The sequence below is a fragment of the Notolepis coatsorum genome (genome assembly GCF_963971535.1).
Source record: "Notolepis coatsorum genome assembly, chromosome: 9".
Lineage (NCBI taxonomy): Eukaryota > Metazoa > Chordata > Actinopteri > Aulopiformes > Paralepididae > Notolepis > Notolepis coatsorum.
Genome location: NC_140173.1, coordinates 75,216,462 through 75,232,992, shown reverse-complemented (window position 1 = coordinate 75,232,992; position 16,531 = coordinate 75,216,462). Strand labels below are relative to the sequence as shown.

Below are 16,531 nucleotides of genomic sequence, written 5' to 3'. Positions count from 1 at the left end.
CATACATACATACATACATACATACATACATACATACATTACATACATACATACATACATACATACATACATACATACATACATACATACATACATACATACATACATACATACATACATACATACATACATACATACACACATACACACATACATACATGTACACACACCACAGGTGTATTTGAAAGGCCCTTACCCTGTACTTGTTTCTCTAGCTCCAGAATCTGTGCCTCCTGTTGCTGGTTGGTTTCTCTCAATGCAGCATTCTCCACCTCAAACTAAAACACAAGACATTTGACCATAAGTAAACCAGTAAATATCCACCAGATACTCCAGCAGACGGCGGTGGCGCGACATCACCAGACGGCATCATTCACCTCAGACAGCTTGAGCATCACCCACTCCTTGATCTTGGCTGCTTTCTCCTCCACTGTCTTGGCGTCCTGCTGTCTGATCTGTTTCTGGTGAGGGTTAAAAAGAGATGAATGACCTGCTATGACCATCGTAGATCCACCCACACAAGTCAAGGTCATGATTGCACTTGAAACTGACCATATTCAGAGGACCAGATCCAGTTATCCAATCTACGTATGCGACACGTCAACATAGGAATGACCTCCTCCAATATCTCTGGCAAATGTTGCCTCTCCAGAATGGTCGCATTTTGGCTAGAATAAAAATCTCTTTCGTTTATGGATTTTATTCTATTTAGCCTATTTTACTGCTAAATTCCTGGTAGCATCAGCTATGACAGATTGGATCATCTTTGTTATTGTAAGACAATGTATAGCAAGGGACTTCTGCTCTTTTGGTGTTAGCATTTAACATTTTACACATACAACACACACATAGGCTACACACTAGGGCTGACCCCTATTAATCGATTAGTCGACTAATCGGTCGAAAGGGGCCGTAGTCGACTGGCCAACCTCTTAGTCAAATATAATAAAAAAAAAATTATAAAAAAAAATATTAATATTTTTTTCAAAAGAAAAGAGGCCTAGAAGCGTGGCTAACGCTAATGGCACGCATACCAGAAGCTAACTGCCTACGAAAACAGGCACAGAGGCCCTGAAAGAGGATTTCACCCATCTAATGAACACACTATACTAGACAAATATCAAGATGTATCCATCAGTGGACCAATTGCATGCTTTTGCAGAGGACAAGAAGCCTTCAGTCGACTCCTTCAGACATTAAGCACCCCCACAGCCCAAATGGAATGATACATTTTTTTTTTTAAATATTATACCTTTTTTAAAAAAATTATGTTTTGTCGACAATAGTCGACTAACGGCAAATTTTGGCCAATCCTAGTCGACCATCCAAATCCTTAGTCGGGGACAGCCCTACTACACACACAAACCTTGTTGTTTTGTTTTTCAGTAGGTGTGTTAGTTGTGTTTACCTGCTCCTCCAGTTGTTGCTCCAGCAGGGCGATGACCTCCTCCTTCTCCTGCAGGTGACACTGCAGCTCTTGACAGCGTCGAAACAAACGTACCTCAGAGTCTCCTGACTGACCATCTGGAGCCTTCAGCTTCTCCTCCATCCACTGGACCTGAGACACACGCGCACGCACGCACGCACGCACGCACGCACGCACGCACGCACGCACACACGCACACACACACACACACACACACACACACACACACACACACACACACACACACACACACACACACACACACACACACACACACACACACACACACACCTCACTATCATTTATACATAAATCTACACCTAAGGTGCAATATTTTCCGCCGATGTGCAATATTTCTTTCTTATACTGTATGATGTTTTGCAATTCTTTTAAAAAACCTTTTTAATGTGAATGTGTGGGTACATGACTGTGGGGTGTGATAGTGAGTATGGGCACACTAATGTATGTATGGTAGTGTGTCTATGGGTAAATGGAATGTGTTGACATGCAATGACAAAAAAGCTTTCTACTTCTACTTCTACCTCTACATGCACAGGCATACACAGGCACACAGTTGACTCAGTCTATCACACTCAAACACATGTACAAATATGATTTGTTTTAATCCTTACCTGCTGGTGAGCTTTGAAGGTTAGTTTCTCCGCATCTATCACCTGTGTCTCCAGCTGTTGAATCTAAGTCAAATCAAATCAAATCAAATCAAATATATTTGTATAGCCCGGAATCACATGAAATTGTCGCCATGGGCTTTACAAGTCAAGAAGAAACATCACAACAAAAACCTCCATTAAATCCACAAATGCAACAGCCCCAGACTTTCCCCAGTAAAGATCAGGAACGACTCACTAAAACCTACAGTAGCAATAGGAGAAAAAAAACCCACAGGCGACGTGGAGGAGAGACACCCCAGATGAGCTGTTCAAAGGGGATCCCCCATCAGGATATCAGTGATAGTAATCTAGTGCTGCTATGGATGATAGATGGAAAATAGAACAAGCGAATAATTGGTATGTATGTATATATATACATGTAATGGAACACATATACATACAGTGTTTCCCGTAGGATTCTTTTCAGGGGGGGTGGTTGGTAGGCCCCCCGAAACTACTAGTGTTGTTGCGGGGCGCGCGTGTCACGGATACGCGGCGTCAACAGTGTCGTCATAGACACGCGCAGTAAGGCGCTTGTTAGTATCGGTGCATTTCTCTACACTGAGCTAAAATGAAACGATAAATATAAATGAGGTAAATAAATATTAACAATATTTATTTACAACACATAAATTTACTTATTTACAATTATACATACAGTAGTGACAACACACATATTTACAATACAGGGATGCACATACAACACTCATAACTATTTACAACCAGTGTCAGAGCGAGCGCACTCAAGTTGTTTGGAAATTCTGAAGGCTCAGAGTGCACACTGGACGCTCTGACGGAAGAGTCAGTTTATCAGAGCGGAGCCTTAACTAGGGCCCTAAAAAAATCTGTTTTTATCTTTTTTCGGATATGAATTTTTCTGTTTTCGGATTTCTCTGTTTTTCATTTTCCTGTTTTCGAAGCAAGCTTTAATACAAAAAAATTTAAGAAAATTTAAATATAAATAATAATAATTAGATAAAAAAGAATAATGTTTTATTATTATTATAGTTTTTTTCAAGAGGGCGGGGGGTCCCATTGGCGGGGGGGGGCGCCCCTTCAAGGCAATGGTAGGGGAAACACTGACATACATACATACATACATGGTAGCAATAGTATCTAAAGTACATTTAACACTATGATCGCCGGGGACGAGTTTTCACGTCATTCCGAGCCATGCTCATTCTGCCGAAGACGCCGTAACTCGTCTTTGATGTCAATATTTCAAAAATCTGTCATCGAAATCATATTTCCTTTCCGGAGCCCTGAGACACACTGCTGATCTCCTCTCAACTCTCTAGCGGTTCAAGAGCGCCATCTGGTGGCCGATCGGCAGATTGCCAACCGGATATTAACCTTTGAACCGGTAGTACTCATCCAAATGTGGTCCGGCCACTCGCTATAGCTCCCGCGACTCCATCTTGAAACACTGGATAATAGATTGCTCGCCCTAACTCAATAAACAACGTTATTTGGACGTATATACTATTATACACCCTGGAAATGGATCGGGCATTTCTACATCCTATAATAGAAAAAAATCTGTTCCACGCTCATCTGCCAGCGGCGCGAGGAAGCCACGGTAAGATTCAGCGTTATTTTCTAACGTATTCTATACTAACTGATCTGATGAACATATGATCCACTCTGGATGAATCATCTAACGCTGCCCACGGAATTATAAACGATCCCCCGCCCATCCGGTCATCATCAGATGATATGTAGTAACTCCTAGAAGCACGTCCAGTTGAAATTTTTTATCTCGCACAGATTCCTACCAAACTGTATTTGATCATCAAAATAATGCATTTAGGGCTATAAATCACGTTCTGAAGAAAGCTGCAGAAAACGATAAAAACATACTTATACTTTAGACCATATTTTAGTATGAATATGTGAATGAAAAAGTTTAACGTTGCTACACCCTGAACAATACATATAGGACATTGAATGGGCCATAATAATGGCAATGTAGCAATAGAATTTAAAACGTTATAGCCCTGCAAAGAAGGGGAACTTCTCCATAGACAAATAGAGCTGGCGAGGGATGGTAAATTATGAATTTAACCCATGGCGATTAAAGTGTTAAGTACAGTTAAAATTAAAACAAAATAGATCATACTAAGATCATCACAGTAAGGCGCTTGTTAGTATCGGTGCATTTCTCACTGAGCTGAAATGAAACGATAAATATAAATGAGGTAAATAAATATTAACAATATTTATTTACAACACATAAATTAACTTATTTACAATTATACATACAGTAGTGACAACACACATATTTACAATACAGGGAGGCACATACAACACTCATAACTATTTACAACCAGTGTCAGAGTGAGCGCACTCAAGTTGTTTGGAAATTCTGAAGGCTCAGAGTGCACACTGGACGCTCTGACGGAAGAGTCAGTTTATCAGAGCGGAGCCTTAACTAGGGCCCTAAAAAATTTCTCGGTTTTTCATTTTCCTGTTTTCGGAGCAAGCTTTAATACAAAGAAATTTAAGAAAATTTAAATATAAATTATAATAATTAGATAAAAAGAATAATGTTTTATTATTATTATTGTTACAAAGGGTCAGATTAAACCGAATATATATATTTATTGCCTGAGATCCCATGTATAATATTTGCATATCGTTTGATACCCCCTGTATATTCCTTGTACAATATATACGGAATATCCCTTTACCTGGTAGCAGGACAGACCATAATATTCGTTCTCCTATTGGAAGCGATCCCCTAGGCGCCACTGCCTTACCCCCCTCGAGCTGACTTGAAAGCTACCGCCAGGACTTGCCCAAACATGCCCGCTTTCGCCCAAGGCTACGAGACAGTGAGCAGGCTGGCACCATCGTTTACCCCCCGCACATATAAATATAGCGCGGCGAATACAGAACTTTCCTTGCAGTTCCCTTTCAGTTCGCCTTCAGTTCAGTCTGGTTCAGTTATCCAAGCAACGTCTCACCCACTACGCAACGTGGGCAGAGCAGGGCTCGCATGGCCCCAAGATAGTCTCGTGTTATCCTAAATACGTCTGTTTGTCGTATCGTTCTCTATTCATTAGTAAACCTTCATTACGAGTCAAAGACCACGTGGAGTGAGTAATTGTGCGTCGACATAGAGCACTTATTGCCCGTGCTAATAGTATAGTAACGTCAAGTTCAGCCGTGCATTACCGCACCGGAGGATTTACACCGGAGCAGCAGCACCACGGGGGATCTACACCCCGCCCGCAGTGCCACTCTCCGGGCAAGGATTATTATTCTTCATTCTTCACCAAACTGCTGGAAGCAGAGAACCGCCTACACCCACTGCTGTGGGACCCACGTGCCCGTGGGGAAATCATTCAAGCTCGTCTCCGTCGTACCGGAGACCCCACGGCTTCCACCTTCATCTGCGCGGAGCGCACCCTGGGATTACCAGGCTGCTTTCCCCGCTGACACAGGGAGTAAATACACCGTCTCCAGGTGCATTGCTACAGCTCCGTGGACCATTGACATTCCTAGAGCTTTGCCCCCCTCTGCTGGCTTACAACCGGTAGTACACCCTTTCCCAGAAGATCCCTAGATAATTACTTAATATTTACTATTGACTCGCCTATGCACATTCTATTTGCCTTATAAGCGCAACTAAGTAATGTAATAATATCCCTTTTATGTAATAAATATTCTAACCGAGTATTTGTGTGGAAAACCGTGTTATTGTGGGAGTGTTCCAATCTAATAATACTTATGTACAGTATTGGCCAGGAGTACATAGACGGTAGTGATTCAATGATATCAGTACTTGATTAATACAGTCAGGGAATTGTACCCCTCAGTTACAATTATAGTTATTATAGTTATTATTATAGTTTTTTTCAAGAGGGCGGGGGGTCCCATTGGCGGGGGGGGCGCCCCTTCAAGGCAATGGTAGGGGAAACACTGACATACATACATACATACATACATACATACATACATACATACATGGTAGCAATAGTATCTAAAGTACATTTAAGTACAGTTAAAATTAAAACAAAATAGATCATACTAAGGGATCATACAATAACATTACTGTAATATCATATGTTTACAAGTACACACTTCACTCTTATAAACATATGCACGCGCACACACACACACACACACACACACACACACACACACACACACACACACACACACACACACACACACACACACACACACACACGCACTTTCACAGCAACATGTTTATTTTATCTTAACCTCTGAAATATAACTGTTTACCTGCCAGAGTGCCTGCAAGAGAAGACAAGGTTACCAGCTGCAGCCATAATCTCTCATCCTGTCCACACCATAAAACCTCCGTGGCCCTCTTCACCTGGGCCCTGTTCCTCGTACCTGGCTAACTGAGTTATAGTCTATTTGCCATCCCATAGAGCCCCATTGTGAACCCGGAGATTTCGGAACCACCAAAGTTTTATGATGGATATGGATAGTACGGATCCCCAGCACTCAGAAACTGCCGGATGCTAAGTTGTAAATGTTGGGCAACTTTTTTTATTTGCATAATTAGCATTAATTTCCATAATCGCCTAAATGGACAAATCTCAGAAACTACTTGATCAATTTCAACAATGTTGGAGTTGTTTTGGGGGTTATTCAGGATGCTGAATCCATGTATGATACTTAAGAGAAGAAAAGTTTCAAAATTGCAATATTTACTGGAATTTACCAAATTTCTACTAATTTTGGTGCCATTTTTAATGAATTATCTGTTTATAAATGTTTCAGAAGATGCAGAATTTATAGATAATTTTCATGGAATGTTCAATTGTAAACAGAATGATAATAATAATAATAATAATAATAATAATAATAATAATAATAATAATAATAATAATAATAATAATAATAATAATAATAACTTTAATTTGTAGAGCGCCTAATGGGGTACTCTAGGTGCTTATGCTTGGTTACTGGGGTAACTGCTGCAGGTGAGCTCTGCCATGAGTCCACGTGGCAGCGGAGCAGTTTGCCGCCACAACTAGAAACTATTCTATTGGATTTTTGTACGTGACTGTTACCTTATCAAATGTCCTCAGAACCCCAGTTCCTAGCCTTGACTGAGACGTCAGTGCGCTAATCGTTAACGCAAAACTTCCAAGTGAGTAGTGATTTGCACCGTGATCTCATTCCTACTGTGGCAACGAGCAGCTGCAGCTGCAGCAAATACAGACCCCTGGTTTTCAAGGATTGTTGTTTCAATGCAAGTAAGTTGAGAAAATAGAAACAGATACACAAACTGTGGTTTTACTATCCAATAACAAACACTGAATATAATATGATCACAAGCTGTCAGATGGCTAACGTTAACCCTAAGAGCTAGCTTACTACAGTAAGCTAGCTCTACAGTAAGCTAGCTCTTAGGGTTAACGTTAGCCACCTGACGATAACGTTAGGTTATGGCTATAACCAAGTTCTGTTAGTTAGGGGCGACGCTTGGCATCACCTACTGCACTCCCTCGCGTACGTGCACGCGCACTGAATAACATTCCACAAATATACCTTTAATACCAGTATTAGTCTGACCACACCCCTCATCAGCTTACCTTCATAAGCAGGTGTGTGGTCACCTGCTCTCCTCCTTCCCAAGCTTTCACCACAAGGTGAGGTCAAGGGCTGCAGCGGCCGTCTGATGCCAAGCGTCGCCCCTAACTAACAGAACTTGGTTATAGCCATAACCTAACGTTATGTTTCGTTAAGGGGCTCAGCTTGGCATCACCTACTGCACAAGGGAGGCCAAGCGGAGCCGCTGGCTGACAAATACACCCCGCTGACAGCCCCCCACAACCATCAGAACAGGGAGGGCCGAGCCCCCCCGACCCCCCCTAATGGAGGGCATCCCCCCTATTAGGGGCCTCACGGGAGGGCGACGGACCCGACCGTGCGAAGAGGCACTCAAGCAACCCAACGCACAGGGTGAGCAGACCGTGGCTTGACCCCACGACTACACCCACGCACAACCCGCATGCCACCCGGGAACGAACGTAGGAACAACCTCGTCACTGCCCCCAGAATCACGGGGTCAAGGGCAAACCCAACCCCGTGGCAAGGCCGTAGCAGCGGAGCGTGAAGGAAGACCCAGACCCACCAAAAGGACTGGACTCCCTGGAATGGGGGCCCGGAGAAGTCCATGATGCCAGCATCAAGACCCCACCAGGGGGGCACCTAGTGACCCCGCCCCCCACATCGCCAGCGTATTCGGACAAAAAGGCCCCTCAGCCGAGCGGGCCCTGTCCTCCCCAACAGCACACCGCCTGGAACACAAGCCCTGCAACAGGCAGACAGCATGGTCATAACACACAAGAGGTAACCAACGGAAGCAGGCAGTGCACCGGGGAAAAGACCAGGCAACAGGCTGTCAACCCAAGCCTGGAAAACTGTGGACGAGGCAGGCGCCAGAAAGGACAGCTGAAACAGCCGCCCCGGCGGAAGGGGCGTATGCTGGCGTTGTCGCATAACCAAGCTTTCAAACAGCACGTCAGAAGTGGGATCCGTAGACCACTCGGCCCCTGACAGCTGCCCACAGAAAAAGCCCATACGATCGGCAGACGTCATGAACGTGCAGGGGCACCCTCAACCGGAGAACCGGGAGTTGACACTGCAGCAACACACCAGAGAACCAACCACCCAGGCATCACCCCATGCAATGGTTGGTCCCATAACCCCTCAGGAAAGAAACCCAGAAACACACCTGCGACACCGCCGCAGCCCGCGTTCCGGTTCCCAACAGGGCTATCCCGGGCCTACAGGTCAACGAGCATCACCCCGGACCGGGCCCGGTGATACGGGGAGCACAGGATCCCGAGGAGGTTAAAACCACCCAACAGCGGCCGAGATCCGACGAGATCGGACGCGTACAGGTCGGCACGGCCGTAAGCCATTACGACAGTGCAGAATACAACGCACCCAACAAGGGTCCCATAACGCTCAACCCTGTGACACCCGGATCGACCTAGCATTTTTCCCCCTGAAAAAACCCCAAGTCCCTCAGGGTACCAGAACAGCAGATCTGCATCCCCAGCGGACAACGGCTGCAACTGATCTGGACCAGCGCGACCAGAACCAGTCCCGTGCCCTAATCACGCCGACCTGCCAACCCCAGGAGAAGGGGCAGATATGCGCGTTTGATCCCAACACAAAAAAGAAGGCGCCACCCAGACGTGTCGGTATGAACCGCGTCCGGTGGCCCACCCCTAGGGCGTGAGACCCTTCCCCATATGTCCAGACCCATTCCGTCATCATCCCCTGACATGAACGGGAACCCATCGACAACACACAGGATGTCGGAAGAGGAAAAACCCCCATCCCAATTGCTCCATAAAAACGCTGTTTCACCCAAGCAAACAAGGCGCGCCAGTCAGCAAATGGCCCAAAAGCACATCCTGAGCCAGCACTATGTGTGCGTTTGGACATACCCACATCAACAATAGGCCGTTTAGACCACCATATTGAATCCCCAAGACGCCCAGGGAAACGACAAGAGGGGCGAGATGCAATCAACTCCATGAATGAATGAATGAAAAAATTTACCCAACAGACTGCAGTACAGGAATACACACAAAAAGATAAGGGGAGGCAGACCTGAGAAAGACGTTAGTCTTGTTTCCATCAGGGACCCTCATTTCCAATCCATCAAGACACATTCAACTCTTTATAAAAATAAAGAAAAGGCATCACCCGTATGACCCAACTGCACAGCTGGGAGTAAAAACCCTGTTTTTCACATGATTTTAATCCAGTCACTCCTTTTAATCAGAGTGTAAGACCAGACTCTCCCAGAAACACCTTCCCACATGAGACTACGGTCAAGAAAAAAGATATGTAAACTGTGAGACACGTGACCAATAGACTCAAGTTTGACACATAACCCGGGCGCAGCAGGCCTGTAAGCCCTGCGCCCAACCTCGACATCTTTAAGACACCAGCTCATGGAAGGCGTCGCCATAGCAACAACGCTACAACGGGCGGGGAAAAACCCACCGGATCATAACAGGAGTCGGTAGAATACCCCTTCCCCCCCCCCCCCCCCCCCCTGTCAAGCACTGGCTTGGCCCTGACTGGCTCAGCAGAAAAGATCAAAAATCCTCTAAACCAATCAAGTGGGAAAAAGGAGGGGTTTATTCGACACCCCCTCCCGAAAACACCCCCTTTATCCCTACACACAGAACACAACCGTAGCCATCTTGAAAAACCTCCGGTAGAAAGCAATGCATAGCATAAGCTAATACAATGCCTGCTACCCACAAAAAGTGTAAAGGGTTTACAACAAAACACAAGTCGCCTGTGCGTGAATCCCATACCCGTTGCCTATGTCATACATAGGAAAGAACGCCGAACGAGAGTAACGGCTAGGCCGTGAAAAGTGTACGTACGAGCATTACTGCAACTAACAACACAGCATTGTGAAAACACATATACTTAGTTAAAGCAATGGAATAACACCAGTTCTAATTGCATGTGGAGCATCAAGCTAAATAGAACCTATTACCGAGTGTAAGTTGCAGACCTTGCTTAACCTCGTAACACAACACAACTCACCCCCCAACGTAAACAGGGTAGATTCATATATACACAACCCCACCATATGATTTGTATGAAGAAACACACAGTTTGTTCGGCCAAACACAGTCCCCCTTATGTCGGGGAACTTTTTTTATTAAACTAATAAGTGTAAGGCACAATATCACAGAGGGGCCGGGAAGGGTGTAGAGGAGGGGACACAGAGGGGAAAAAGTCACTCCTAACGGCGTCTGCCACCTCGCGCCGCTCGAGTCTTGCCACCCCGGGGAGCCCCGGAGGGACGGTAGGTTACAGTCTGCTGGACACGACGTTCCCTACCGTCTCCTCCGGTCTGGGATGGGCCGGCGGTGGCCGAAGCGCCGTTTCGTCCCCTGGCCCTCTTGGCAGGGCCAGCAGCGGCGGCGGAGGCAGTGGTAGCGGCGACGGAGACAGCTCGACGTCGCGGAAGCCTTCTTCCCCCACCGGCAAGGACGGGAGGCGGAAAATGGGGTTGAAGGACGGATCTCTCCTCTGCCATTTCTCTGCATGTTGAGGTCATCAATTGCAGGGCCTTCCCGAACAGGCCAGCGTCGGAGAGGGCGGCCGTCAGAAGAGGGGCTCTCTTCTTCTCTGGCACACGGGCCTGCTCCAGCCAAAGGTGACGCTGGCCCAGGGTGGCCAGGGCGCGCACTTTCCCCATGGCTATGGCCAGCACCTGGGAAAGGTGCAGGACAGCTCCCGCAGCCTGGGTGATCTGATCGCATTTTACCTCGTTCAGATCCGTGCCGCCCGTCATTATCCCCGATACAAATCTAGCCAGGTGGGCGATGTTAGACGCCGCAGCCAGCGATTGTGTACCAGCGATGAATGACTGGTCACCCCAATAAGCCAATCGCCTAGCCGACTTCCCCTGGAGGACCGGCTTGCATAGGGGTTCCCACACCATATCCGGACAGAGGAGCGCGGCCATCGGATTGTCAAGCCGAGGCACGCCCTCCCCCATACCTTTGACTAACCCCGACACCCGCGTAACTGGTATGTAGGCGGGAGTTAGTCCCATGATGTTGGACACCGCCTGACCCCGACGAACATAGGCCCCCATCGATGGGAAAAATGGGTAGACAACGTCAACCCCTCTCACTGGGGGACGCTGCCAGGGATGGCCTATGAGGTCATCAGGGACAGGTGCAGGCAATGGCAGCGGCAGCGGCACACCGTTTGCGGTGGCGGCTACCGCCATGAGCTCGGGAAACAAGGCCCGCAGTTCCCCCTGCGAACCTTCCTCCACCGACCCCGCATCCCTCGCATACAGCAGGCTGCGACTGGTCAAGGAGCCACAATCCGATGCGGCCGACAGTAGGGCATCCTGCTGATGAGGCCAAGGTGGTTCCTCGACATCCTCGAACAAGGCGCCCCATGGAGCCATTTCTCCCCCCTCCGGGGTCTCCGGAGGAGGGATACTCTCCTCCACGGGACCATCATACAAGAATCCGTCCGCCTCCTCCATGAAGTCCTCAGTTTCCATCAGAAATCCAGAGTCGGACGCATCCTCGCTGGTCTCCAGCAATTCCCCAAACCCAGGCCGTTCGCGTCTGCACGCCACCATCTTGCGACGCGAGCGAGCAGACGCAAAAAGTTTTTGTCGCAAATCCTCCGGCTCCAAAACAATCCCCCGTTCATCAACGGGCGATTCCCCAGAACCAGAGGAACCAGAGTCGAGATCAGGCCATCGCCGGAGCGACGGCACCGAACCCTCGGCTCGTCGGTGAGGAAAACTATCCACCGGCAGTCTCCCGGGCTGGGTCGGCAACCACGAGAGTGGCAACAGCCCAGCACCGAAGCGCACGACGGAGGCGGGAATGGAGAACCGGTGGTGAAGAGTAGGTCTAGCGGGTCTACTCTCCGCGGAATACATTATGACCCAAACCTTTTCTTATACAACAAAGTGAGAGAAGAAAAGGTTAAGCACAATGTAAACCAGTCACAACTCTTTTCAACTAACAAACACGTCAAGTGGGGTACTACCGAGGCACTTTCCTTGTGGTGAAAGCGAGAAGGAGGAGAGCAGGTGACCACACACCTGCTTATGAAGGTAAGCTGATGAGGGGTGTGGTCAGACTAATACTGGTATAAAAGGTATATTTGTGGAATGTTATTCAGTGCGCGTGCACGTACGCGAGGGAGTGCAGTAGGTGATGCCAAGCTGAGCCCCTTAACGAAACAGAACTAATGTTAATGCATAGCTAGTTAGCTATGTTAGCAATGTATGTCATGTAGGGGTGTAACGATTCGACCTCACAACGATTAGATTCGATTACGATTCTTCAGGCAACGATTCAATGCATCATGAAATCTCTTCATTTGACCACGATTCGATTCGATTAATTTTCTATCAGTTAATTCCCCCAAAAATTTTGAATACACAAATGTGGCTGGGGGAACTGATTCACTCAGCATGAATGGACTATAGGTCAACAAAAACAATACACACAAAAAGTTTTTTTTAAATATATATATATTTTTTTGATTATAATCGCTTCTAACATTTTCAAATCGATGCAGTTGAATCGTCACATTAGAATGGATGCATTTCGATGCATCAATGAATCATTATACCCCTAATGACATGAATGTGTGATTATTACCTAGCCTCGTGTCACCAGGCTCTATCCCCTGTCACACAGAGAAGCATCAAGTTTGATTCTAAATATTGTATAGAGTATTCATATGGTACTTTTGCTCTCCTTAATGTAGAATTGTGTGATAGAAGATCTGAGGCAGAGAAAGAGACCCAAAAGGTAATGCAAATACCAGTCAAGATCATGTAGAATACCAATAACATGGGAAATACATGTTTTCATTGGAATAGTGAACAGCCCGTCCGAAATGTACATTCTGGCAATGTATCCATATTGCTCTGTAATGTAGAGTGTGTGGTAGTGCAGAGACGGAGGATACAAATAGTGCATTCTTCTTTTGTTAATTTCAGATTGACATATCAAGGAAGAAATGCCTATTCGAGCCCTGTGACGGCAAGGACAATGACTTCAAGACAGCTGGACCAAAAGGCATTACAGAAGAGTGAAGAGCTTGACGATTCAGCTACAACTGAGACTTTATCGAACATCATTGCTATCCATGGTGTGTCAGCCTCTGTAGTTTGTCACAAATCATGTTATAGCTCATATACCTCTAAGTCTAGAAAGGCAACCAAAGGCAAGCTCAGCTCATCTGATGGTCAGCTAGGGAAACGTATGTCTCGTTCTCATGCCTTTGACTTTTCTAAACAATGTCTGTTTTGTGGTATCATTTGCAAACCCAAAGACACCAAACACCCTGATAGATGGAAGCCAGTGAAACAATGCCGGACTGTTGAGAGACCAGGAATGCCATCCTTCAAAAACATTATCTTGTCTAAATGTGATGAGCGCCAGGATCAATGGGCTGAGGAAGTGGCTCTATGGGTAAATGCCGTCCTGGACCTGCATGCAACTGATGCCCAGTATCACACCAAGTACTACGATGACTTCAAGAGAGTTTCCTCAAGTGCAAGTTCCCAGTGCAGACCGTTTGATAGCTATTTAGCTGCTGTCATTGACCACATGAATGCAGACAAGTCATCAACCTGGACAGTGTCAGAGTTACATGATATATATGTAGCCAACTCCGGGCACCTCTGCAGTAAGCATATGCTATCTAACTTGTGTGACTTTTATGGTGATGCTGTAGCTGTCATGAGGGTGGAAGGGTGCCAGACTATTGTTGGTTTTAGACATTCCATGAGTAAGTCACTCAAACTGGTAAAACGAGATAAAACCACTGCTGCTGATGAATTTATCACCAAGGTTGTGAAGATAGTGCAAGCTGAGGTGCAGAATATTCCCTTGCACCGTGAATATGACCGTGGCAGCTTCCAGCATGACACTCAACTTCAAATGCCACATAAAATACCTACAAACAAAACTGTCCAAATATGTTGGCTTATTCTGCAAAATACGTCATTTTCTTCCCTTGCCTGCCCTTCTCACTTTATACAAAACCCTGTTTGAACCCCTCATTAATTACTGTAACGTCATATGGTGCAACACATACCCCAGCCATCTCAAAAAACTAGAAAGCCTACAAAAGAGGGTACTACGAGTGCTGTCATGGTCCGGGTATCGAGTGCCCTCAAAGCCTCTTTTCCATCGCTTTGGTCTCCTGAGGCTCGCTGAATTTAATATTCATCAAAACGCATCAATTATGTATCAAGTTGTCAACAACATGAATCACAGACTGTCTGAGCTTGTCCCAGTCTGCCAACCACTGCACATCCACAACACAAGAAACAAGCATCTTATATCTGGCAAGAGGAGAAGGCTAAATTGTGCTAGCCTAAGCATAGCATGCAGGGGTCCACAGATCTGGAACAAGCTTGATGAAAATCTAAAAATGACTAATACCTTTAAAACCTTTAAAAAATCATTGAAAGAGGAACTGCTAAAATCATATCTCTAAGTAAAATTATAACTTAGGAATAAAATTGTCTGTATTATGTATCTCTGTTATATGTCAGTTAGTAGGTAGGTGTGTAAACCTACCCACGTTGTAGTTTTTTGTTTTGTTTTTGTTTGTTTGTTTTTGTTTATTTTGTTATTGTTTTGTTTGTTCATATTCTGTTTGTATCTGTGTTCAGGCTCCCTCCAAAAGCTTTAAATAGCTTCTTGGGAGACCTGGCACATGCACACAATTTGCGACATGTTATCACATGAGGATACTCGCATGTAAAATGTATCGTGTGTGTGTGTGAATAAAAATTCATTCATTCATTCATTCATTCATTCATTCATTCATAAGATCATACAAGCCACAAGTCCATCCTTTTTGAAGTTTGTCTCCTGTCTGGTATCAAAGGAAGGAAAAGTGACCAAACCATCACTTACACTCGCTCAGTGCATTCAGCAGCACATCAGTGGGAGCTGGAATCAGACAACCCTGGGGCTTGCCGTAAGACTCTACCATAAATATGGTAGCGCAGAGCTGGTCAATAATCTTAACGAGCATGGCATTGTCACCACCTATGATGAAGTCATACGGTTCTGGAAGTCAGCTGCCAAATATGCTTCAGAGTACCCAGATAAGTATCTGCGCACAGTTGGCTTGGAGAGGCAGATTGGCCCCATCCACAGTTGGGGTGACAATTTTGACCTTGTGGTCTTCACACCGAACGGTTGCCGCACGACTCATGCCATGGCCACTCAGTTTGTGCAGAATCCTGCAGGTATTCTGTTCCCTGGAGGAGCCACTCCTGGTGGTGGGGTCATGTCACTAAAACTACCTCGTCTGACAAAGCTTGACGCTGGGAAACTCTGTCTGGCTCACAAGAGCAGTTTTGTGATCGAACATTACACAGGCCCCAAGAAGATGACACCACCAGCTCTGAAAGAAGTCCCAAGAACTGATGCTATCCAAGATGCAATCACACAGAGTGTGTCAAGAGCACAGAAGAAGGATGCTGCTTGGTTCTCGCAGCTCCAATCTTCCCCTCTTCCCCTGGACTGGTCAGCATACAATGCTGTGCAAGATCGCAGTGATGATAACAGAGCTCCAAAACTGAAGACCATAAGTGATGACATTAAAGTAAATTCAGAGGAAGATGAAGACAGTGGGGAGGAGTTTGATGATTAGGAGTTTGATGATGTGGATTCAGAGTTCTGAACACTGTAGCCACTTTCTGAGTGAGAAGTAATTATCTACTACTATGCAGTAGGAGGAAGCACATATTGTTATTGTAACTGAGGGGTACAATTCCCTGACTGTATTGATAAGTATGGTATCATTAAACCACTACCGCTTTATGTACTTTAATTACTGGCCATACAGTACATGATATATAAATATGATGAACACTTCCCACAATGAATCG

General features: G+C 45.8%; 1 protein-coding gene across 1 annotated transcript in view; it reads right to left on the bottom strand.

Moving 5' to 3' along the window:
* plekhh2 (pleckstrin homology domain containing, family H (with MyTH4 domain) member 2) overlaps positions 1-16,531 on the bottom strand; it is a 110,982-nt gene that overhangs the window by 46,481 nt on the left and 47,970 nt on the right. Inside the window, exons 3-6 of the mRNA XM_084321634.1 lie at positions 2,059-2,121; positions 1,409-1,558; positions 378-461; positions 197-278 (exon numbers count right to left, since the gene is read on the bottom strand). Coding sequence (XP_084177760.1) covers positions 197-278; positions 378-461; positions 1,409-1,558; positions 2,059-2,121 — 379 coding nt within the window. The remainder of the gene's footprint in view (positions 1-196; positions 279-377; positions 462-1,408; positions 1,559-2,058; positions 2,122-16,531) is intronic.